The following is a 25,124-nucleotide window of genomic DNA, read 5'->3' as shown; positions in this document are numbered from 1 at the left end:
ACTGGGAATGGCATTATAATTAGACAGAAGTTCATCCTGGTCTAATTTAATCGGGATAGTGCCTGGGACTGAAATATGTGCTTCTGCCTCAGAATGTATCAGAATTAAGTTTGTCTTCAGCAAAACTAACGCCTAGACTCAGGGGAAGCCGGGTGGGGGGTATGTGAGGGCTGGGCGCTGGGATTTGGAGGGAGTAGAAACACAGGGAAATTTGGGGGTGGGGCAAATCCTACTGACTTCACAGGTAGCCCTGAAGCCAACCCCTGAATTATACAAGACTGTGAGTCAATTTTAAAAAAGGAGAAAAGGAAGAAAAAATAAGGAGAAAAACAATGTTTTTAAAAAACCCTTGCTGCTAACACTGGCAAAATCGAGATGTCTGTGTATAAGCAAGACGGTCTCAGGTTTGGGGGTACGTCTGAAACACGGCAGTGGCTGAGGGTCACGGGAGGGCCCGCCCTGGCCCCAGGCTCAGCCACATCTGCCCAGTGGACAGGAGCTTGGGAAATGCAAAAGGTAAACGCCTGGTGTTGGTTATGATTTGACTCTATGAACAAGGTACAAAAGACCCAGCACACACAACCTATTCATGCATAAATGATAAATTTTTGTTTTAAAAATTCATACTTCAAACCCTAAGCAAACACTGGGTTAGGCTCATCTGTGCATAAAGTGCTCAGACGTCACTCTCTCTCTCTCTCCTCTCTGCTGTGGCATTAAGTATGATCTCATACAGTGAGAAACGCTTAAAAAAATTGCAAAAGAGATATTTTAGAAGCTTGTCTACATTCAATTTTTCCAGTAATACCACAATTTATCCTACATTTTGTGTTAATGAGAATTGTGCCTGTTTGAAGTCCAAGGTGCTATCCATTGCACCACAGAGCTACCTGGAGTGATAGCACAGCGGGTAGGGTGTTCACCTTACACGCGGCCGACCCGGGTTTGATTCCTTCGCCCCTCACGGAGAGCCTGGCAAGCTACTGAGAGTATCCCACCCGGACAGCAGAGCCTGGCAAGCTACCCGTGGTGTATTCGATATGCCAAAAACAGTAACAACAAGTCTCACAATGGTTACTGGTGCCTGCTCGAGCAAATCGTTGAGCAACGGGGTGACAGTGACAGTGACAAGAATTGTGCCATGTACCTAACTGAAAAAGGCCTCTGATTTGGAGAGCAGATTATTTACTTGGTCTTTGGTGGATGGGGAGAGGGAGCCCAGAGGGTGAGATGATTCTCACCACCCTGACAGTGGCGTGTACCACTGGTGGCTCACACTCGAACATGGTTTGACTAATGTAAACTGCAGTGCTGACAGCACTGTGAGAGGGACAGAGGTGACTCTCGGTGGTGGCGTCAAGAAGAGGCAGATGTATAACCAAGCTTCCAAGTGACCCTGAGGCCGTGGTGTGAGCTGAGGGGCAGGCGGGCAGCCGTGGAGCTTTCCTGGCGTTCCCTGCGACCGCCATGGCCCGGGGCTCAGACTCCTGCGGGAAGGAGTCGCAGCACTTGAAGAGCTCCAGGGAACCAGCGGGAGATTCTGCCCGTCCCAGAGATGTCCAGGCACAAGGCCGCCCGACGGAGAGCGTCTCCTCTCCACGCCCGAGAGAGACGCATGCGGAAGGCGCCAGCAGCAAGGCACGTTCCTACCCCGGGCCAGCGCTCACTCCTCTGGTCAGTGCTCACTCCTCTGGTCAGTGCTCATTCCATTGGTCAGCATTTACCCCGCTGGTCACCGTTCACTCCACTGGTCAGGGTTCACTCCTCTGGTCAGCGTTCACTTCGCTGGTCAGTGCTCACTCCTCTGGTCAGCGTTCATTTCGCTGGTCAGCGCTCATTCCGCTGGTCAGCGTTCACTTCACTGGTCAGTGTTCACTCCGTTGGTTAGCATCCACTCTACTGGTCAGTGTCCAGTCCACTGGTCAGTGTTCAGTTCAACCAGTCAGCATTCACTCCACTGGTCAGCATTCACTCCATTGGTCAGTGCTCACTCTGCTGGTCAGTATTCACCCCGTTGGTTAGCATCCACTCTACTGGTCAGTGTCCAGTCCACTGGTCAGCGTTCAGCTCAACCAGTCAGCATTCACTCCACTGGTCAGCATTCACTCCTCTGGTCAGTGTTCACTTCGCTGGTCAGCGCTCACTCTGCTGGTCAGCGTTCACTCTGCTGGTCAGAATTCACTTCACTGGTCAGTGTTCACCCCATTGGTCAGCGTTCACCCCACTGGTCAGGGTTCACTCCACTGGTCAGTGTTCACCCCATTGGTCAGCGTTCACCCCACTGGTCAGGGTTCACTCCAGTGGTCAGTGTTCACTTCGCTGGTCAGCGTTCGCCCCACTGGTCAGGGTTCACTCCGCTGGTCAGTGAGTGTTCAGAACCTTGTGGCCATGCTCCTCGTGTGGGATTTCCAGAGAAACCGCTTCCCTAGTTCCCACGCTCCCTCCCGGAGCTTGAACCCGCTCTGTGGACACAGCCACCCGCCTGCCCGAGCCTCCATGAAGGCACTTCACAGGGCTGCCGAAAAGCCGACTGTTTAATTTTCTGAAAAAGGATGGTCAGTCAACTAAGACTGAGTGGCCAGGGCCAGAGAGGTAGGACAGCGGGGAGGGCTCGTGCCTGGCATACTGCTGACCTTGCATACTGGGGGTCGGGGTTTGATCCCCGGCATCCCATAGGGTCCCCCGAGCATCGCCAGGAGTGATTCCTGAGTGCAGAGCCAGGAGTCAGCCCTGAGCATCGTCGGGTGTGACCCCTAAAGCAAAAAGCAAGCCGGCGAACAGATGGGGTGCCGGTGTCCGGGCAGGGAGTGAGCCCTGGAAGCCCACCCTGCAGGATCCCAGGAGAGAGACTTCTAGTCAGCGCAAAACCCCGTTTGCAGAGTCCCCGACTCCCGGGAACGATGCCGCGGGACAGCAGAGCAGGTGCCTGCTCCAAGAAACGGGCACGCTGGAATTCAGGGCAGCAAGTCCAGCCGATTAGCATCAGTTATTGAAGTGATGCAACCGTGATAAAGCCTGCGGCACCCACTGAGGCTGAACGGAAACTCCCTGGCGTCCCACATCTCCCCCTCGCACTCCGGCCCCCAGGGGACCATAAGAGTCTCTTCCTCCGGCTCCGTCCCGAGCCTCTGGCCCCGATCTCTCAGGGCAGGGGGCAGTTCTGATGCTGCCATGCGTGTTGGCAGGAAAGGAACAGCAACAGGCATCCGCAGCGCAGGAAGGGACCCGCCCAAAACCCACGCCCAGCCCGAGGCTCACCTGCCTGCCCAGCACGAGCAGTGTGATGAAGAAGATGAAGAGCGACACGGAGCCCATGGTCTTCAGGTCCTTCCAGATGCCAGGCCTGCAGCCAACGACACAGAGACTCAGGGCTCGCCTACGAACAAGCAGGCTTCTCCCCACGCCCGCCAGAGGCACGTCTGCACACACCGCAGATACATCTTTGCACAAGACTGGGTCAAAACAGAACGCTCTGGGGAGCATGGTAAAATAGCTTCCAAATTAGTACACATTTAAAAAAACTTTTTGCTTAGTCCCAAACTCTACCAAATAGAAGAGTGGGGTGTTAACATTTATGCCATGGGGACGGATAGGAATATCTGAATAATCTGGCATGTATTGGACACTGGGAGTTTTAATAATCAAGTGAAGTATACACATGATGTAGGAAATTGATTTCTGTAAACTACTCTCTTCTGCGAATGTTCTGGCAGGCAGTCACTTCTTATTTCCTTTTATCTGACAGAGCATCAAGAGGCGAAACCCAGCCCACTGGCTCTCAGGCCGGGGCACATACGGGGACTTGTTCCAGCCCGAGGGCTCACCACGGGACTCTGACACCCCCAGAGTCTAAGGGGAGCTTCTGAACTGGTCTCTCCTGGTCACCCCTTTCACCCAATAAATGCTCCCATCACCCCGGGCGTAGAGAACAGTTATGCTAAGCAAATATTTACTGATAGAAATCAGGCGTTCATTTAAACACAGCTTTTCATGCCCCTCACGTTCAGTTTCACGCACCCACTCGGGGTCCCTTCCCACGGCTGAAGAAGCTGACGACGCTGCTCTAAGCTTCAGTCATGCACTCGCCCACCCAGGGACACACGGAACCTGCATCTGAACTGTCAACTTGACTGGGCCGGGGCAGCCCCTAATTGTGCCAATGGGATTCTGGGAGGAGGCTTTTTGGATGAAAGTAACATTTAGCTTGGGAGAATCACTGAGGCAGATTGCCTTGCTCTCTGGGTGGGCTAGAAGGGAGCAGGAGGGTCTTCCCTCAAGGGAAGACAATTATCTGCCTTTGTACAGGACACAGGCCCTTCCTGGGTCTTCTGCCCTTCAGGCCCCGGAAACACATCAGCTCTGTTGATTTGGACCTGCAGAAATCCATAACCTGTGGAAGGATTCCCCCTCCTTTATTCCCCTCCCTCCCTCCCTCCCTCCCTCTTTTCGTTCATTCCTTCTTCCTTTCTCTCTCTCCCTTCCCCATCTATCCACTCACTTTCTGCTTCTCTCTTTCCCATCTCTTATTTTTTTAAGCCAGAGAACCGTGGGGATAAAGCACACAAGGAGAAACGTATATTCCACTCCAGGACAAATAAACATTTACTGGCTGTAGCATGAAGGTGTGACTTGAAAGAGAAGAGCTGGCTCACCTGGCCACCATTTCCCGTAGCAACCTACGTCATTCATTCATCAGATGATCCCTCTCTACTTGTGAGCTGAACTAACTTTGGGCTTCGCCCTCCATTTCTCAGTGACTGCACGAGCGAGAGTTCAAGTGGGCCTGAACCACCGTTTCCCAGAAGGGAAGGCGGCTTCCCCCTCTCCTGAGAGGACGGCCATAACATCCCTCTGAGTCTCAGCTCCCCCATCAACCAGCGGGGAAGCAACACCCATTGCATGGACTCCTCTGTCAGTATCCACGTCCTCCACAGAGCCCACCCATAGGGGGCGCTTCCGAAGTGACACTCGGGAGTTTTAGAATTACTGACCAAGTGACAGGGAGGTAAAGACGCCAGAAAGTTAAGAGAAAAAAGAGACAGGAACACAGACTGGTGAGTTTCATGGAGCGAGACTCCAGTGCAAAACGAAGATGCATTTCTGCAGAAGGGAAGACACGGTGCCCGGCCCTCGGGGTTTATGAGCTCGAGTTCTCCTGGGAACTCTGCAGAGGGTCTCTGCTCCGTGAGGGCTCTGCCTCCCCACCACGCCCAAGGACCTGCCAGCTGCCACAAGCAGAAAGAACAGCACGGAAGTCAGTGAGTGGGAGACGCATTCCCTTGCCACCGACCATTTGACCGGTCAGTAAGAACGATACAATGCGGCCAACGGCCGGAGAATCTGGCGCAGGAAGAGCTTTCGAGTTCCTGCTGCTTCGTGAACGTTCGATTCACTCAGAGAAGCTGAGAGAGCAGCTTCTTCTTCTTCTTCTCTTCCCCCACTGACCCCCGACATGGAGGAAAGTGTTGATCCGTGGTCAGGACTGGCCAGCGGGGAGCCTGTGGTGTGGATGAGCGGCCACCCCATGGTGGGGGACACGGGAAGGACCACCCAGACAGCCACATTCGCTGCCGGAAAGATGGGAACGAGCACCGGGAAGTAGGAACAAGGAAGGCGAGGGGGGGGGGTGTGGAGGGAGCAGGCGAAGACTCTCAGGGTGGGCAGGGGCATGTGGCTGGTCATCCAGGCCAGCTCCTCCTCCTCTGGGGTCTGGGCCGCAGACCTCCAGGGACACCCCAACCGGGGGCTACGCTCTCACGGCGTTTCCTGTGGGACAGGCGAGTCAGCACCCACCGCCCAGGGTCAGGACAGGGAATCTCTTCCCTGGATGACCCCTGGGTGCTGGCGGGAGCTGCCGGGCTCTCTCAGACACGTGTGCCGACGTGGGAGGGGCCCCAAGCCCCCACTCTTGGATGCTCTCAGGGCTAGCTGCCGATGGGCCTCAGAGTGGCCCGCTGGTGTGGACGGGCCAGAAATCAGTGCCAGTTACCCCCTGCAGAGAACGGGGCTGCCGGGGTGGGCAGGATCTGTAGGGGCCGGGAGCCCTGGGGCCGGGTGGGGAGAGAAGCAGAGAAGGGTGCGGGGGGGGGGGCGGGGGGGCTGCCTCGGTTCCTACAGGCCAAGGGAAGGCCAAGCCCCCAGAACGCTTATGCTGCCACCGCCTTTAATGTCCAGGGTCTTAGGAAGGTAAAGCCAGTGAGAGTGGACAGGAGTGCTGGACAGCAAAGGCCCCGGCCGTCCACAGCCGCGGCCTCCTGCTTCCCATGCTCCTCTAAGCAGACACGAGGAGCTTCTCTGAGCGCCCCCAGAAGGAAATGTGCGTGCCTCACTTTCCCCCCTGCCCTGGATGTGCTCAGAGGCGTCACAGCTCGTAAAGGCTCATGGGGCCGCCCGGTTGGCATCCGCCACCTTCACCAGGGCCGGCTGAAGCTGGCTCTCAGCATGCAGCGTATTTGCTCAGAGATTCTGAAAATTTATTGGGAGATTAACTTTGATTTCATTCTCCTCTGGGCTAAGATCTCGAGAAATCTCCCTAATGCAATTACGTCTATTTGCAACTCACTGTCCCGAGCTTGATTAGGATGATCAGGCTCTCGGGTGTGGAGGGGGCGGGAGTTCAGTCAGGGCGGGGGGAGGAAGCGGGGCGGCTGTTCTCCTGGGAGCATCCTCACTGGCGGCCCCATCCACTCATGTAGGGGAAGGGGAAAGTGGTCACGTGGTCCAGACATGGACGAGGCAAACCCTCCTCCAGTTTCCGTTACTTAAAGAGATGTCACGCGGGACCACGCAGAAACACTGGCAGGTTTGAAAGCGAACCCGACACTTCATCCCAAACAGGGCCACTGGGCGTGAAGCGGAGAGCTACTGCGGACTCAGTCTAGTTTGTTTTCAGTGGAACATACATCCACCACGAGCTGATGGGAGCAGCCGCTGACAGAGAAGACTAACTAGGTCAGTGGCCAGGAGGCATGTCCAGCAGCCACTGCCCCTGGCTGGGCCCTGGAAGCGGCTTCACCCTGGGCCAGAGGCGGGGACCGCCATGTCCCCCTCCTTGTGACCTGCAAGAGGAAGGCGGCAACATGTGGGCACGTGCCCACCTCGCTCCACCTCCCTCTCCTCGCCGCGCAGCCTGTTTAGTTCCCTAGTAGGGCTGTGAGTGTGTGCGTGAGTGTGTGCGTGTGTGCGTGTGTGCATGTGTGAGTATGTGTGTGAGCCTGTGTGTGCATGTGTATGAGTGTGCACACATGTGTGAGCGTGAGTCTCTGTGTGAGTATGTGTATGTGTGTGAGTGTGAGTCTGTGTGTGCATGTGTGAGTTTATGTGTGTGCATGTGTATGAGTGTGCACACATGAATGTGAGTCTGCATGGGTGCGTGAGTATGTGTGTGAGCGTGTATGTGTGCATGTGTGTGAGTGTGAGTCTGCATGGGTGTGTGAGTGTGCGTGAGTATATGTGCATGTGCATGTGTGTGTGCATGAGTGTACATGCTTGAGTATATGTGTGTGTGCATGTGTGTGAGTGTGTGCTGCTCTGCCCTATGGATATACTCAGCTCTAAAGTCCTCTTTGGGTGCCCTGATTTGCAGGAGGGGGGTGTGAGACGGGGCTGGTTATCTCCTGGGTCGAGGAAACCAAAATGTCCTACAGTGCCCGGGACACAGACCAAGCCCTCGCACCAGAGTCCAGAGCATCAACCGTGCTGAGTCCAGAAGCTCCGGATTATTCCTGTGGAGACAGTCGAGCCCTCAGGCCTGCTGGGAATGCACCCCCGGGCAATGCTGTGTGGGCGTAGAGGTACATGCCCCGCACACACGGGCAGTGGGTGGGGCCACTTCAGCCTTGACCCAAACACGCCCATTCGGCCTGTGAGGATGCTGTGAGGATGCCAGCCTGCAGCCTTGGGGCTCCCGCTCCAGGCACAGGAAGGAAAGGCAGGCAGGCAGGCGGCACTTCCCCAGGCCTCGCCCACCCCTGCCGCCCGCCCAGCCCGGTGCGGAGGAGGCCGGGGCCTACCTGTGGAACAGCACCTGGCTGTAGTCGTCCAGGACGTGCGCGTGCGTGTGCAGGAGGATGGTGTTGTAGCCCACCAGCGCCACCATCATGATCAGCATCTTGAGCTCGTAGTTGACGCGCAGGAAGACGGAGCAGGACAGCAGCCCGAGGATGCAGCTGTAGATGAAGTACTGCGGGCGGCAGAGATGGGCGTCGAGCCCGGGAATGGGCACAAGGGCTGGGGGGCACCGCCAGGTGCTGGGGAGAGCTGACAAAACGGCCGCGAAAACCTGTGCTCTCATGCTGTGGCCACGGCCCAAACACACGAGACTTAAATAAGAAATGGCCCAGGGACAGAGAGAGAGAGAGAGAGAGAGAGAGAGAGAGAGAGAGAGAGGGAGAGAGAGAGAGAGGGAGAGAGAGAGAGGGGGGAGAGGGAGAGGTAGAGAAAGGGAGAAAGAGGGAGAGAGAAGTAGAAAGAGACAGAGAGAGACAGAGACAGAGAGAGGGAGAGAGGGAGAGGTAGAGAAAGGGAGAAAGAGGGAGAGAGAGAGGGAGAGAAAGAGTGGGAGGGAGAAAGGGAGAGAGTGGGAGAGAGAGGAGAGAGGGAGGGAGAGAGGGAAGAAGAGAGGGATGGAGGGAGGGAGGGAGGGAGGGAGGGAGAGAGTGCGAGTCCTGACAGGGTTTCTCCGTTACCAGGAGGCCTGGATAAAGGAACTGCTGTGTGTCTCTGTGGGGGTCAGCTCAGTCCTGCGGGGGGGGGGGGGGCGGCCCCTCCCTGCCCAGGGGCAGGGACACTCAGCTGGGGTGGGGGGGAGGGGGTACAGGCTGCGACCTGCAGGGGGCGCTCGCCGCATCCTTACCGGCAGGAAGAACAGGCTCTGGGCCCTCAGCAGGGCGGCCGGGCTGTGCACGGTGGGCGCGCTTGTGTTCGACGACGAGTTGGCAGGCGAGGGGACGGTGTCCTCTGGGTCACTCAGGAAGAACTGCAAAGGGGGGTTGGTGCTTTTCAGCTGTGCAAAGGCGGCGACTCTGACTGGGGGCGTCCTTCTCTGCAGAACGCGGAGTGGACGTCCCCCGGCTCAGCGCCCCTCGGAGTGGACACCTCCAGGCTCAGCGCCCGCGGAATGGACACCTCCAGGCTCAGCATCCCCTGGAGTGGACACCTCCAGGCTCAGTGCCCACGGAGTGGACACCCCAGGCTCAGCATCCCCCGGAGTGGACGCCTCCAGGCTCAGCATGCCCCGGAGTGGACGCCTCCAGCCTCAGTGCCTGCACAGTGGACGCCTCCAGCCTCAGCGTCCGCTCTCTGCGACGCTGCAGGGATTTCTGCGGGGCTGGGGGGCGGCTCCTTACTACGGCCCTGGGCCCCAATCAGCCAAGTCTAGAGCCCGCGGGTGGGCACTGCACAGGCCCCGCTAAGCAGTGAACACGGCCGAAGGCTGAGTCCCTGCGGACAAGTCCCTGGCTGGTGCCCTGCGCAGGGCGTCCTAACGAAGCTCGAGCTCGAGCTCCCCGCAAGGAAGCGGCTTCCTCGCGGGACTCACGCTCAGCCTGCCGCTTCCCGGTGCGGCGGGAACAGAGGAGAGGCCGAGGCAGGGGAGGAATGGACAGCTTCCCCGACGGGCACTGCCGTGCGGGTGAGAGGCAGGGCTGAAGGCGCCGGCAGAGGAGAGAAGCCTGGCTTCTTCCCGCCCGCAGCCAACATGCACCAGGGGCGCGGGGCAGGGGCACAGCCTTGTTCCATTCCCCCCCCCCCATTTCATCTGGGACTAGCGCCTTCGTCCTTCATCCTCCCTCAGCTTTCTGATGCCTGCTTCTTCACAGTCTCCCTCCTCACGCATCAACGAAATCCTCTCTCTCTCTGTCTCTCTGTGTGTCTCTCTGTCTCTCTGTGTGTCTCTCTGTCTCTCTGTGTGTCTCTCTGTCTCTGTCTCTCTATCTGTCTCTCTCTCCCCCTCTCCTCTCTCACAGTCTCCCTCCTCACGAATCAACGAAATCCTCTCTCTCTCTCTCTCTCTCTCTCTCTCTCCATCTCTGTCTCTCTCTCCCCACAGTCTCCCTCCTCACGCATCAACGAAATCTTCTCTCTCTCTCTGTCTCTCTCTGTGTCTCTCTGTCTCTCTCTGTGTCTCTGTGTCTCTCTGTCTCTGTCTCTCTGTCTGTCTGTCTCTCCCCCTCTCCTCTCTCACAGTCTACCTCCTCATGCATTAACAAAATCCTCTCTCTCTCTCTGTCTCTCTCTCACAGTCTCCCTCCTCATGCATCAACAAAATCCTCTCTCTCTGTCTCTCTCTCTCTCCACAGTCTCCCTCCTCACGCATCAACAAAATCTCTCTCTCTCTCTCCATCTCTGTCTCTGTCTTTCTCCACAGTCTCCCTCCTCACACATCAACAAAATCTCTCTCTCTCTCTCCATCTCTGTCTTTCTCCACAGTCTCCCTCCTCACACATCAACAAAATCTTCTCTCTCTCTCTCTCCCTCTCTGTCTCTGTCTTTTTCCAGTCTCCCTCTTCATGCATCAACAAAATCCTCTCTCTCTCTGTCTCTCTCCGTCTCTGTCTCTGTCTCTCTCTCCACAGTCTCCCTCCTCATGCATCAATGAAATCCTCTCTCTCTCTCTCTCTCTCTCATTTTGCACCACACCTGGCAGTGCTCGGGGCTTACTCCTGGCTCTGCCCTCAGGGAATCACCCCCCAGGGGCGCCTGGGGGACTCTCTGTGGTGCCGAGGATCGAATCCAGGTGGTTGCTTGCCAGGCCAGCGCCCTCCCCGCTGTCCCATCCCTCCAGCCCCGGACCCTGCACTCAGAGGAACGGCAGATGGCCTGAAGGGGTGTTTCTGGGCATACTTCTCTCCAGAGTCCTCACAGTCATGGTGAAACCCCAAACCCAGCAATAACCAAAAATAAGCCCCGAACACATCTGCGGCCGAGTGCCCGGCCCGCCAAACATTCAGACAGTGACTCGTTAGGCAATAAACAGTACAATCAACTTCCAGATCGATCTCTTCCCATCTAGATACTCTGAGAAGGAAGGTGATGAATGCTGGGTCTACCGGGCTGGCGTGGGGTCTGTAAGGATAAACGGTCTCTTTGGTAAAGGAGCTGACGGCCCTTCAGCCACACTCTCCTTCAGTGACCGCTGCCCCATGGACCCGCAGGAAGGCTGCGTCCCAGCACGGGGAGCGAAACGGGCCTGCCGAGGGAGGGACGATGCTGTTCGAGGAGCACCCGTCTCTGGGCAGGTGAGCGGCTGACTGCCGGGCTGAGCAGAGAAGGCGACCAGCCCGGGACAGGGAGCATCACGCCCAGGAGAAGCGCATTCCCAAGTGCTCCAGCCCCGGGACCCCTTCACCCCCTCAGGCCCCTGAACAGGCGCGTCCGCCCCCGCTGCTCTGTGCGCACACGCCCAGAGGGAGAGGAGACTGAGTGGTCAGCGCAGTCCAACTCCCTGTGTGGAGGTTAGAATGTTCTCGGACTTGGTATGGGACCCTCTGGTGCCCTGGTCTCTTCCAGCCCCGCAGTGCTGGGCTCCTCTCAGCCAAGGTCAGCTGCAGCTGTGACAGACCCGTTACACACCCCGCACTACAGAAGGTAAAGGAATCTTTGCTAACTGCACAAATGAGTATGAGTGTATGCATGTGTGTATCCACGTATGTGCAAGCATGCATGTGTGTGCACACATGAGTATGTGTGCACGTATGCATGTGCATATGCATGTATTCACATGCATGTATGTGTGTCCACGCATGCATATGTGTGTGCATGTATGCGTATGTATGTCTGTGCATGTGCATGCATGTGCATGGTGTGCACGTATCTGTATGTATGTGTGTGAGTTTATGTGCATGTACATGTGCTTGTGTGTGAGTGCGTGTGTGTTTGTGTGTAAGTGCATGTGTGTGTGCATGTGTGAGTGTGTGCATGTGTACGTGTGTGCGTGAGTGCATGTACATGCATCCGTGTGCATGTGTGTGCATGCATGTGCGTGCACGTATGTGTGCATGTGTGTGAGAGTACATTTGCGTGTATGCATGTGTGCATGTGTGTGTGTGTGTGTGGCAGGGTGGGCAGGGGTACAAAGTCAGGCCTCTAGAAGGCTCTGGAACACAGTGCTCATGCTGCCTGCGGTTCTCTCCCTTCCTGTTGCAGGACTCAGGGAGCAGGGGTGGGGCGGAATCTGCCGGAAGGAGCCTCCTCTTTCTGCACGAAGCTTCTCTCATGCCCCTCGAGGCAGGGCCTGTGCCAGGGCAGGCGCGGGGAACGGGCGGTGCTTACCATGTTGAAGATGGCCATGGTGAGGACGATGACCGTGGTGACGACCGTCAGGGCGATGCGGGGCCACGGCCGGTTGGCGATGATGCCCGAGTACCGCAGGAGCCAGAGCAGCGAGGCGGGGGCCTTCTTGCTGCACTGCTGCGGGGAGAGGGACACGGCGCTGAGCGGGGGCGCAGCCGGCCAGCAGCCCCGTCCCCCCGACACACAGCGCGGGCCTGGGGCGCGTCAGCTGGCAGCACCCCTCCCCCTGCGCCCGGCTGGCCACGGGCCCGACTGAAACAGTATTGGCGTTGTCCCTACAAATCAGAACAAACTGATGCTGTTGCGTCATCCCGCCGGCAGTGCTCGTAGGGCCTGACCCAGAACCAGCAACGACGCCGGACAAGTCTCCGGGGAGGGCAAGAAGCCGCTCCCGGGGCCGAGACGCAGTGCCCATAAGCCCGGGGAGCAGACTCAGGTCCTGCTGACCACGGGACACAGCTGGCCACCCCGGAGGGACGGGCACGCCTACCCTCTAGGGACAGTCCTCACGTGAGGCGCTTCCTCCCTGGCAGAGAACTGACACTCAGGTGTCTGTTTGTTTCTTTGTTTTCAAATTAACATTTTGAAACTGTGAAACACAGGCTCCAGCATGTGCCCCCTGAAACATTTTTTTTTTAACTTATAGTTTGGTAATGTCCACTCACTTTGTAGTCATTTTCCAGAGCCTTCCATCTGGCATTATGGATGCTCCTGACGGATGACAGAACTCCCCTTCCCGCCACCCTGCAAGCATGGAGCTGCCACACACATGCTGACTCCTAAGAGCTGGATTCTGCCGGGGGCTCGTGCCGAGGGTCCTGCAGTAGGGGTCTACCTGTGACTGGCCTTGCCCCAGCGCAGGGGCCACACCGTAGCCTGTGCTGCATAGGAGCGCGGTTCCTGTTTCTGCGGCTAAGTGATACTCCGCTCGGTAGAGCAGACACCCCCCTGTCAGCCCACACTCACGCTGGTTGCAGTGAAAGAAAATTCTAAAGGAGCAATAAGCACCTCTGACCCTCTGGGCGCCTGGGGCTGAAAAAACCTAAAACAAAGTTTTAAAAACATAAAACACAGTTTCCTGTGACTTGAAACAAAGTTGCGACTGGCGGGGTGTCAGGGGCTCAGCTCTGCAGAGCCTTGGACTTCACTCACCCCCACCCCCCCATTCTCCCCGGGGGGTTCTTGCCCACCCTGCAGATGTCAACACAGCGGCCGGAGCCCAGCCAGGCTCAGGGAGGGGGGTCCTGGGACTCGGCCCCTACAGCTGGGGGCTTTCCGCAAGGTAAGTCGCCTCTCTGATCCCCATTTCTGATTTTTAATTTTATTGCATCTTTGTTTTCAGGATTTGGGGTCACCCCCAGAAGTGCTCAGGAGCGACGCCAGGTGCTTGGGGGCCAAGCAAGCTGGGGCTGGCTGTTGCCGGGCAAATGCCCTGGGGTACCGATGTAGCCCTCTGATCGCAGGGTCCTTCCTTCTCAAAGGGGACAGAGGACAGCAGCACCTGCCACCCGCAGGCTGTAGAGGAGTCACAGTCACACCAGGCCTGGGAGAGGGTGAGCTCGGTGCTTCCTGCCACCCTTGGGCAGATGCAGAGCTTGTCACAGCACTGAGCCCTGAAGTCTGTTGCTCCCTGTCCCCTGGCCAACGATTCCTCCTCCGTCCCGCAGCTGTTTCCCCTCCCTCTCCTGGAAGGGAGAGTGATGGACCGAGAGGGGCCACTGCCCGCCGTGGGGCCTGGGGCAACCCTCAGCCGGACCCTCCCGGGCTCTGTCCACTCCTCCCGGAGCCGCCGCCTGGGGCTTTGTCGGGACAGTACAGGGGAGCCGCGGTTCCCACAGAAATGACTTTGCAGGACCCGCGGTGGGGTTCTTGTGTTTATTTATTTATGTATGCATTTACTGTAACCGCGAGATACACTGTTACAATGCTGTTTGTGGTTGGGTTTCAGTCACACAATGTTACAACACCCGCCCCTCCACCAGTGTCCATTTCCCACAACCAATGACCCCCAGTTCCCCTCCCCCCACACTGCCTCTATGGAGGGCACTTTCCCTTCTCATTCTTCCAGTCTCTCTCTTCCTCCCTCTTTCTCTCCCCCTCTCTCTGTCTCTCTCTCCCTCTCTCTCCTCCTCTCTCTCCCTCCCTCTCCCTCCCACTCTCTCTCCCTCCCCCCATCTCTCCCCTTCTCTCCCTCCCCCTCTCTTACTGCCCTGTTACTCCCCATGCAGCAGGACCACTAACCACACCCTGATGTATTTTCTGGAGGAGAAAATTTCATAAAGCATAAAGAATGGAGATTCTGCCAGAGCATCCACCATCTAGCTAAGACTCCCTTGTGCTATGTGGCTTGATTCTGGAAAACGGAGACAGCACGTATTTGCACCCTAATCCACTAAGATTAGTGGTTTTATTTTAGATAATTAAAAAAAAAGCTTTTGTGTTGAGCAGAAAGCAACAGATATGATGATGAAAATATTGAGAATAAAAATGAGACGATTTTAGGTAAAATACTGTAATTACAGACCTACTACTGAAATGACAAAATTTAAAAAAAAATGACTTTTCTGAGTTCTTGCAAATAATACATGTTGAGGGACTCTTGACAGATAACAAGAAGGAAGACAAAGATGTGAGGGATCAGAGAGAACCGAAGATCGAGAAAAAAGATTAAGACGTTAAAACAGAAAGAATCTGATTAAAGAAAAATGAGGACATTGATTCCATTTGCAGCTCTGAATACAAATTATGGCTTGGATCTTGACATGTAATCTGGCTGAATTTATAATATTTTGGGTTAAGCATTCAAAAAATGAAAAATAGAAGCTTATCAAAATTTGCACCACCCTCATGGAACATTACACTGGAACGTACCTCGAAGGACACTTGGCATTTAGTGAAAAGATGTTTTTCACATGAAAATGAGAGGATGCCTTCTCTGAGCCCAGCCCTGTCATCAATGGCTCTTCGGTCTAATGACTTGTATAATTTCAGTCAGGCCCATTTCCTCTCCTTCCCTGTCTGCTGCAGTCCACGCGGTGTTTATGGCAGAGGGACCAGGGACCTTCTGGGCTCTCCACTGCACACCCACCGACGATACAGAATTTGCACTAAATGATGCAAAGGAGCAGGCACAGAGGTTTCTGGGAAAGCCCACTTAGGGACTTGCTGGTGCTCGGGGTCAGGAAACGTGTGCTCTACTTAGGAGGGCACGGGGCGATATCTGAGTTCTTCCTTGGGTGCAGACGGAATTTTTTTTTTTTTTTGCTTTTTGGGTCACACCTGGCGATGCACAGGGGTTACTCCTGGCTCTGCACTCAGGAATTACTCCTGGCAGTGCTCCCGGGACCATTTAGGATGCTGGGAATCGAACCCGGGTTGGCCGCGTGCAAGGCAAACGCCCTACCCGCTGTGCTATCGCTCCAGCCCAGACAGAATTTTTTTTGCATAAAATTATTGGGAGAAGCTGGCAAGCTCCCTGTGGCGTATTCATATGCCAAAACCAGTAACAATGCTGGGTCTCATTCCCCTGGCCCTGAAAGAGCCTCCAATAGGGCACCCTTGGGAAGGACAAGCAAGGAGTGGCTTGTAAAATCTCAGGACTAGGACGAATGGAGACGTTACTGAGACCCCTTGAGAAAATAGACAATCAATGGGATGATGATGATGATGATGATGATGATGATGATGATGATGATGATGATTTTTTGCATAAAAATAAAATATTCACCCCCTATATTTGTATTAAGAATGAGAAAAATTATCTTCACTGAGTAAATATTTCCCTCCCTCTCTCCTTCCTTTCCTCCTTTCCTTCCCCATCCCTCCTTCCTTTTGGGGAACATTTTGCCGTCACAAATAACTGGGATCTTCTCATTTAAGAAATCTTCACTGTTTAAAGTACAACTATCCCTGCAGAATGTGTTTGAAATGCGTTTGTGCCCATCTTAAAAATGGCACGAGGGGCTTGAAAAGCACATGGTTCTATTAAGTGAAATGAAAAGAAATAAAACGTTCAGAAAAGGCAGGAATACATCACAGCGATTAAATAACAAATTTTAACGATCAGAAAAAGAAAACGCCTCTTAAAATCTTGCCTGAAAAAATTAAGCTGATGACAGTCACCTGCACTCTCATATGTTTGCCCAATGGACCAAACACGTTGGCATTTTTCGTGGCAGAGAGGATTGGATTTATCAAGGGCAGCAAAAACGGGCACCCAGAATTAACTGTGACACTTAATGTCACGGGGATGGCGTAGGCACCTTGGTTATTTAATGTCACTGATCTCCCCTGCCAAGACTTACTCTACTCAATCCCATTTTCCAAAATCAAGCCATCTTGTAGCCCTCATCTACCTACAGGGGCTCCCTGCTGGTGCTGGACCCGTCTCTGGCCACGTAGGCAGTGGTGGAGGACACCTTGAGGCTTTAGGGTCGGCCCTAGAGTGTCCTGGGGCTGAATTCCACCAACAGTGACAGTGTGTCAGCGAGAGTACAGGAAGAAAGACGCTCTCTGGGAGACACCGAGACTCGGCCACAGCGACTGGGAATCCCTCCCCCTGCCTCGAGCAATCAGAAGTCTCCGCCGGGTTTTCTTCCCAGCGGGAGAACGGGAGAAGAATTCCATGTGCCAGTCTGGGGAAGCATCCCTACTCCCCACATTCTCTTTGAACAGGGGTGTTGAGTTTACAATGGCGTCATCTGCTCTGGGATGAAAATCCCAAGCTGAAGGGACATCAGTCAGGTGGGCTGCTTGGGCTCCCTGCAGGCGTGAGGACATTTCACACTGATGCTTTCTAGCCTCAGGGGGTGACTGAACCACTGAGCACGATCTCACAATATAATCCGAATTAATTATTAGCCGTGGACCTTATGAGGAAGAATCAACTAGCTTGGCGAGATCACGCACAAATCTGAAATAGCTTGCCACGCTAGTGAAAGTGAGACACAGTCACCGAAACAATTTCCATGCATTCCTGGAAAATGACAGCAGCAGAGAAGGAGCCGCAGGAAGTCGCCAGAGAACAAAACTGTTGGTGCTGACACTGAAGGTCCCGAGCAAGGCACGACCATCTGCTGTCTTTCTTCAATATATATGAAACAAATACATATTGACGGATACATTCAACAATATATTCCAAGGAACGCCTAAACGCCTCATAACGGATATCGACAGAAATGACCAAAAATGTCCGAGACGCTCAGAATACAGAGGGGTCTTCCACTCCCACTTTGCACACTCGGAAGAACAAGGACGGTGAGTTTTAGGATAACACAGCCTCAGGTAGTTTAGGTGTATTGAGTTGTTCCCATCACAGTGCTCTATTCCTCTGTGTTTATTTGTAACTTCTTTCTTTGTGTTCTATTGACTTGTAAATATTGTTTTTCTCTTCTCCTTGAGTCCTTTGCATAGTTTATTCAGAGCAATGTCCTTTTTGTATGGACACAGGAAGACTTAGCAAATGCTATGCTTTTATAACCTGGGAGTCATTTGACTCTACATGATATTTTCCTCCTGGGCATCTGTTCTCTCGACCTAAGCCTCCACTGCCCTTACTTGCTAGCACCCCCAAAGGCAGGGTCCCAACGAGGGACGGGACAGACCCAGGGCAAGCGGTGATTTATGTGCTACCCTGGCATCGAGATGGGCCTGGCCAAAGTGCCTAATGCTTAACTATAAGTTAAGAGCTTGGTCATGGACAAATGCTGTCATGATCCACAAAGTAATAACTAGATTTGGACCCTGCCAGGGTTAGGAATGATTAATCTGGCCTGAGCACTGTAGTCTGAGTCTGTGGCAAGATGTTCCCAGGAGAGCTGCCCTACAAGCCTCAGTGTATCTCTTACTGTGTCCATACAAAAATAACTAGTAGTAAGATGCTGATGGAGTTTTTGGACTGAGGAAAGGAGAAAAACACCTAAAGAGGTATTTTGCCTGCTGGCAGTCAGGAAGGGCTTTGGAATACCTCTAGGTGGTGTTTCCATTGAAGCTGGTGGGCTCTCAGGAAGGGCTTTCTTATGTTGATTTTGCTACCAGAGGCAAGCTACCAAGAGATCTCACAGGCAAGGCAGAGCCTGGCAAGCTACCCATGGTGTATTCGATATGCCAGAAACAGTAACAACAAGTCTCACAATGGAGATGTTACTGGTGCCTGCTCAAACAAATTGATGAACAATGGGATGACAGTGACAGTGACAGTGACTGTGTGTAGCCCAGAGGGGAAGGTAGAGAGAGACAAGTAGGGGTGGAGAGGTGAGGGGAAGAGGGGAAGAATCTAGAGAGCTGGATCGTGGAATGAGGGGCAGTGTGAGATTAGAGTGGGGAGCTCAGGGAGGCTGGAACAGGCGCTTGGAGAGAATGGAATTGAACAGCAACTGATCAGTCAACCAGCTTGGGCCCTTGTTGCCTCTTCCATCTGCCCTATGACCTGGGCCGCCCTGGCTGGGCGAGCAGCCCGGGAGCTCCCCTGAAACCCGGGCAGCCGACGGGGTGCAGACAGGGAAGAGAGAGGTGGAGAAAGAGGTGGGAACGCAGGCCAGGGAGGGGAGTCTGGCCCTAGGAGAGAGCAGGACAGGGCCTGCTTCCCATGTGGGGGAAAACAGAACAGAGACAGGGAAAGAGTTGGAAAGCAAGCAGTTCTGGGCCAGCATCTTGTGGCCTGAGCATGGCAGGAGATGAGCTCCGTGGCTGGTGACACGCTGAGCGCAGATGAGAATCACAGACGCAGGTGGGCAGCTGGGCACAGCGGTCGACTGCCCCCGAGAGACAAAGAACAAAGGCCCCAACAAAGCCACTCTTCACCCAGGAGAATGGTGACAGGCAGAGAGACAGACAGATTTCTCCCTCGCCCACGGACACTCAGGAAAATAAGGGCTAGTGTCTTCAGTGTGTTTGCAAAGTCATTCCCAAGGACTGTTGTTAGAAGACACAGACCCCTTCCTAAGGGCAGAGTGTACTTCAGGAACGGGCTTCTCCTGAGAGGAAAGGAGGAAATGAAAGGAGGCCTGGAATCCAGAGCAGTAGGAAGGGCTCAGGAAGAAGGAACAGAGAAATGGCCAAACACCACCATGCTGATGACGACAGACAGTAAGGATAGTTCGAATTTGGAACCATTAAAATATCCTGGTGGGGCTGGAGCGATAGCACAGCGGGTAGGGCACTTGCCTTGCACGCGGCCAACCCAGGTTCGATCCCCGGCATCCCATATGGTCCCCCAAGCACCACCAGGAGTAATTCCTGAGTGCAAAGCCAGGAGTAACCCCTGAGCATCACTGGGTGTGACCCTCCCCCAAAAAATCCTGGCGTGGATGAAGTGGAAGAAGGGGATCAGGGTGGGAACCCAAGGCGTGGGTTCTACGCCCTTCAAGAGGAATTTTGGAGAGGTCTCACTCACGTGCACACACGAGCCTAGTTCAAAGGCTCAGGCACACAGCTTGCGAGCTCCCAGAGGAAATAGAGGAGAAGAAACCAATTCGGAGAGAAGATGAAAGAGGGAGAGAAAGAAAAGGAAGACAGCAGGTGGAGCACGAGAGAGTGACAGAGGATGTTGCCGTGACTGTAAAACACACAGAGACGCTTTACACCACCAGGTGAGAGAGAAAGGTGTCGGGTGCCGAGAAAAGGCCACTAGCTAGACATTAATTACAGCACCTACCTGCATCCACACCATGAGAGGGGAAGTGTGGAAGGGTGGGCAGAGGGACAACGCCAGGCAGAGGAAGCAGGTGGGGCGATGCAGACGCTGATGTAGAGCAAAGGGTCTGCCTGGAGGGAGGGAGGGATGGAGGGAGGGAGAGAGAGAAAGGGAGGGAGGGGGAGGGAGGGAGGGAGAGAGAGGGAGGGAGGGGGAGGGAGGGAGGGGGAGGGAGAGAGGGAGAGAGAGGGAGGGAGGGGGAGGGAGGGAGAGAGAAAGGGAAGGAGGGGGCAGGGAGGAAGGGAGAGAGAGGGAGGGAAGGAGGGAGGGGGAGGGAGGGAGAGAGAAAGGGAAGGAGGGGGCAGGGAGGAAGGGAGAGAGAGGGAGGGAAGGAGGGAGGGGGAGGGAGGGAGAGAGGGAGGGAAGGAGGGAGGGAGGGAGGGAGGGGGAGGGATGGGGGAGGGAGGGCTTCTCAGGAAGGAGGAAGGCCCACCAGCCATGTGCTCTGCTGACCTGCTTCTCCCCAGCAGGGCGAGGACGTGCTCTCGCTCTCACCCGGGAGTGACGTGCAGCAGAGGCAGCCCCTGGAGACGCACGCCTGCGGCCGTCTTCACTCCCCTGCACACGGATCCGAAACACGGGTTTGCCAGTGCTTTATTTCCCGGGCATCTTTTCGGGTCTGAGTCCCTCTCGTGTCTGCCATGCGGAGAGTCTGCACTGGGCCTGGGAAGCCCGACTGGGCGGCAGACGCAGACGAAGGGCTACAACGTGCAGCTCTTATTACTAGTCTTTAAAACTGATGGTTTTAATGAATCTACAACTTTCATTGAGCATTTCCTCATCTCTTGATGTAGGTTTTAGTTCCTACTAGGCGTTTCAATGATCAGAACATAATGCATATAAAAACTAACTTCAAAGGGCTCTATCTACATGAGGACGTTTTGCAAAGCTTTATTGTTAAGGGTACTATTCTTTTTTCTTTTTTCTTTTTTGCCTTTTGGGTCACAGTTGGCGATGCATGGGGGTTTCCTCCTGGCTCTGCACTCAGGAATTACTCCTGGTCGTGCTCGGGGGAACCATATGGAATGCTGGGAATTGAACCTGGGTCAGCCATGTGCAAGGCAAATGCTCTCCCCGCTGTACTATCACTCCAGCCCCAAAGGTACTATTCTTAACAAAATATCTTTGACTGTACATCCATTTCTATTATTATTATTATTATTATTTTTTTTACCATTTTACCATGGGACTGGAGTGACAGCACAGCGGGTAGGGCATTCGTCTTGCATGCAGCCAACCCGTGTTCGATTCCTCCGCCCCTCTCAGAAAGCCCAGCAAACTACCAAGAGTATCGCGCCCATACAGCAGAGCCTGGCAAGCTACCCGTGGTGTAATTGATACGCCAAAAACAGTAACAATAAGTCTCACAATGAGAGATGTTACTGGTGCCCGCTCGAGCAAATGATGAGCAACGGGGATGACAGTGACAGTGACAGTGACCATTTTACCAAATGTTTCTCGAGTGAGAGTTCCACGTTGCCCAGAATTCATTTATAAACACGAAGCGACCGCTGAGGAGCGGAGCTTAGGGAACTGGAGAAGATTAGCTCGTGAGTTTATTTCTCCGTCTTGATGCACCAAAGAGTGTTTCAGCACACACACAACCTCATGCCACTCAGGCTTAGCCTGTCAGCATCCATGGGGGCAGCTCTGCCCAGGACTGCGGGGGACGCCACTCCCCAGCCTGCCTCCAATTAATTAGATGGGTTCCCAGGCTGCATTCCAACGCGGACTCCAGCACTGCCTGCCGTGCTCTGCGGGGCATGTTATATAGCATCTGTGGGGGTTTGCTTCATTAAATATGAAACGGGCACTTCCTCCAAGGACTCCCGTAAGGATGAATCAACTGGCGCATATGAAGGGACGTGCAGAGTAAGCCCTCATTTCTAATACAACATGTATTATTTATCAGGTGTGACGAGGCTGCATTCGTTCACGGCGACCCTGTCACAACGAGCAGAGCGTGCAGACTCTGACGGCTTCTTCCCTTTCTCTCTGGATCCAACAACGCCCCAGCAGGCCACGCCACGATCCTCGTCCCGAGCTGGCTCCAAAGCCTCCCCGTTCAGCCTCCACAGGCGAGCGGGCAAATTCTGCCATCTTCCTTCTGAGAAACTTTTCTTCCAAATGCTTGACGGTGGAGACTCTGGAACCCACGGCACCTCCAGGGGTGCGACTTTCCGTTCATCCCTCATGGGGCTGGGCCGTGTGAGCTGGGGTCTCGCTGGGGTCCGAGCGTCAGCTCCAGCCGGTGAAGCGCCTGCAGGGTAGAAGGCGGCAGGCGCGCTCAGAGGCCTGAGCAGGGGGGAGTCTAGGCGCTGGGTGGGGGTGGAGGTCTGTGAGCTCCGGGGAGGGAGGGCAGGGGAGGCGGGGGTGGAGGCTTCTGGGCCAGGCGCCCTTCGTGGGGCGTGCAGGCACTCCTGGAGGCGACCTCACGGGACACGCAGGCCTTGCTTCTGGTACGTGAAACGCTGCGAGGAACAAAGGGTCCCGTGTGGCCTCACCATGGCCGTCCCCTCCAAGAGATGCAAATCCAGCACAGGGCTAGGACCCTGGTCTGTGCGCCCCGGCCAGGCTGCCCGGGGGAATGGACGGCCCTCAAAGCGGGGTTTGCAAGGCGAGAAGATGATTTTCGAGAGAGGAAACCAACAGAAGCAAGCAGGAGTCATGGTCAGGAAGCAAGGGGGCTCCAGGGCAGGCAGACGGCTCCTTCCCTCTCGCCGACGACATTCGCACACAGAACCTGTTCCCCATGTGGCAGGCACTGGGGGCAGGAGGACTGACAGGCTGCTCTGGGCGGGGTGAGACCAAAGGAGTGCTGCAGGGCGCCAGGGGAGGAGAGGGGCACGTCGGGGGCGTCTCCCCCATGACCACCGTCTGTGACCTGTGCTCGCCTGGGCACGGGGAAGCACGTGCAGGAGACGATGCTTGTCTCTGGGGGGCTGTTCTCGGGCCACACCCAGCGGTGCTCAGGGCCTGCTCCTGGCTCTGTGCTCCGGGATTGCTCCTGGCAGGCTCGGGACCAGACGGGCCGGGGCTGGAACCCAGGTCGGTTGCCTGCAAGACAGATGCCCTCCCCGGGGCACTATCACTCCGGCCCAACAACTCTCATCTTCAGGAGCCAACGAGAAATGACGGGTGAGCTGTGCTCACAGCCAAAGAAAGACGACAGCCAAAGAGAAGGCGACGCAGCCTGGAGAGCCACAGCACGGAGACCCCACAGTCCCCCGGGGACGCCCCACCAAGGGGCGGGCAAGACGCCTGCGAGAGACAAGCTGCTCTGAAGCCCCCGCAGGGGCATGAGAAATGGGAATCAGGGCTGAGGGGGTCTCGGGGGGCGGAGAGGAGAGGGCCCATCTGGACTTCCTGTTTGTTGTGATTGTGAGAAATTCACCTCCTGATTGTGGCCTGCACGTGCCACGGAGCAAATGCAATTGCTCTCACAGAAACTGCGTGATTTTCCCATCGCGGGACAAGGCAGCCTCTTCTTCTCACTCCTATTTCCGTGCGTGCCCATTTGGAGGCTTCTCAGCTGTCTCCTTTTAATTTCCAAGCAACCGTGCGATGATGAATCAGTTTTGTTCACTGGCACTGAGCTCTGGGTGGCACAGCAGAGACCCAGGTAACGACGCTGGAGGAGGATGCTTAGGTTTGTCTCACCTTCCTCTAGGCAAGCATTTTATCTTAAGTCTTGGCAGAGAGAACCCAGAGGGCCACTCTTCGCACCGACCGTGCTTAAAGGCATCTCAGGTCTCAGAAGGTTTCGCAGTGTTGGTAAATCTGTTACAGGTAGAGAGCTCGTTCATGACCACCATGCCCGTCTGTCAGCCTGCCTCAGTCTACCCCAGAATCCCACGCCTGAGGAATATGGGCTGGAGGATGGGCAGGGAAGCCCACTCAAGGCCCCCTTACGCTGCCCGTTCATGTTTCATGTCGGCTGAGCACTCCTCCAGGATGGCTTAAGGAGCAGAAGGGAGCTGGGCTGGCGAGACGTCCTGCCTCTGTCCAGGATGCCAGGGGGAGCCCAGCTCACCTCTGGCCACCGGGCTCTGGAGGCCCCCCAGTGAGGGCAGGGTCCAGCCGTACCCGTGTCTGTGGAAGGCCCGCGTCCAGCCCCGGGGAGGGAGGCAGCAGGGACTCTCTGTCCAGTGCCCAGTTCAGAAGCGTCTCCAGGGGCTGGAGCAATAGCACAGCGGGTAGGGCATTTGCCTTGCACGAGGCCGACCCGGGTTCAATTCCCAGCATCCCATATGGTCCCTTGAGCACCACCAGGAGTAATTCCTGAGTACAGAGCCAGGAGTAACCCCTGTGCATCGCCGGGTGTGACCCAAAAAAGCAGAACAAAACCAAAACCAAAGACAAAAAGACCAGAAGTGTCCCCAGGGGCTGGGCAGTGGGGGTCTGGGTTTGAGGACGCCGCCGACGGCACTGTCTGACCCTGATCTCCCAGAAGGTGTCAAGAGACCAGAAGGGCTGAGGGGAGTCACCCGCGAGGGTGCGCCCCGCCGAGGCTGGCAGGGCAGAGTACCCCACCGAGGTAGCACAGCCTTCTGCAGCGGCTTCTCCAGCCTGGGCGACTTCTCTGGAGCCGCTTTCACGGCTAAAGGCAGCCGCAGGCAGCCAGAGACGGCAGGAGCCGAGGCCCAGAGCAGGCAAGACGGAGCTGTGCTCGGAGAGTGGGAACACCAGTGGCCGAGGGGCACCTCGAGCGCCATCCCTGTCCCAAGAGGTCGGGGGGAGGGCTGCAGAAGCCCTGGGCGGGGGCAGGAAACAGAAGGGGGAGGCCAGGGGGGCTCTCCCACCCAGGGGAAACCGGAATGTGGAAAAGCCGTTTCCTCGGCCCCCGAAGCCTTCCAGAGAGGGACGCAGACCCCGAGGGACCCCGTCTACCCCATCCCTGCTGAGGACCCCTCACGGCGCCAGCAGGAGGAGGTGCTGGGTGGACGAGAGGGTGTCCCTGCACGGCAGCCAGAAGCCACAGCCTCCCTCTGTGAGATGCCGCGGTCCAGCCTGCAGCACTGCGACTGTCACGCGGCACACAAAGCCCGTCCTGTTTGCAGGGGCGCGAGGAGAGGGGAAGTACTCCTTGCGGAGAGACGGAACAGCTGGGCGATCGTCACGCTTCCGTTCTTTCCCCAGC

At 55.6% G+C, this 25,124-nt stretch overlaps 1 protein-coding gene across 3 annotated transcripts in view; it reads right to left on the bottom strand.

The window, feature by feature from the left end:
• ADCY2 (adenylate cyclase 2) overlaps positions 1 to 25,124 on the bottom strand; it is a 318,735-nt gene that overhangs the window by 18,716 nt on the left and 274,895 nt on the right. For 2 of the 3 annotated variants that reach the window (XR_008627337.1, XM_055122115.1), the window contains exons 16-19: positions 12,271 to 12,408; positions 8,855 to 8,977; positions 8,013 to 8,182; positions 3,259 to 3,343 (exon numbers count right to left, since the gene is read on the bottom strand). Coding sequence is in view for 2 of the 3 variants with exons in the window: in XM_055122115.1 (XP_054978090.1) it covers positions 3,259 to 3,343; positions 8,013 to 8,182; positions 8,855 to 8,977; positions 12,271 to 12,408 (516 nt within the window). In the remaining variant the exon portion in view is untranslated. The remainder of the gene's footprint in view (positions 1 to 3,258; positions 3,344 to 8,012; positions 8,183 to 8,854; positions 8,978 to 12,270; positions 12,409 to 25,124) is intronic. The other variant, XM_055122120.1, reaches the window with a different exon arrangement.

The sequence above is a fragment of the Sorex araneus genome, chromosome 1 (assembly GCF_027595985.1).
Source record: "Sorex araneus isolate mSorAra2 chromosome 1, mSorAra2.pri, whole genome shotgun sequence".
NCBI classification, from domain to species: domain Eukaryota; kingdom Metazoa; phylum Chordata; class Mammalia; order Eulipotyphla; family Soricidae; genus Sorex; species Sorex araneus.
This window is presented reverse-complemented; position numbering and strand designations above follow the sequence as displayed.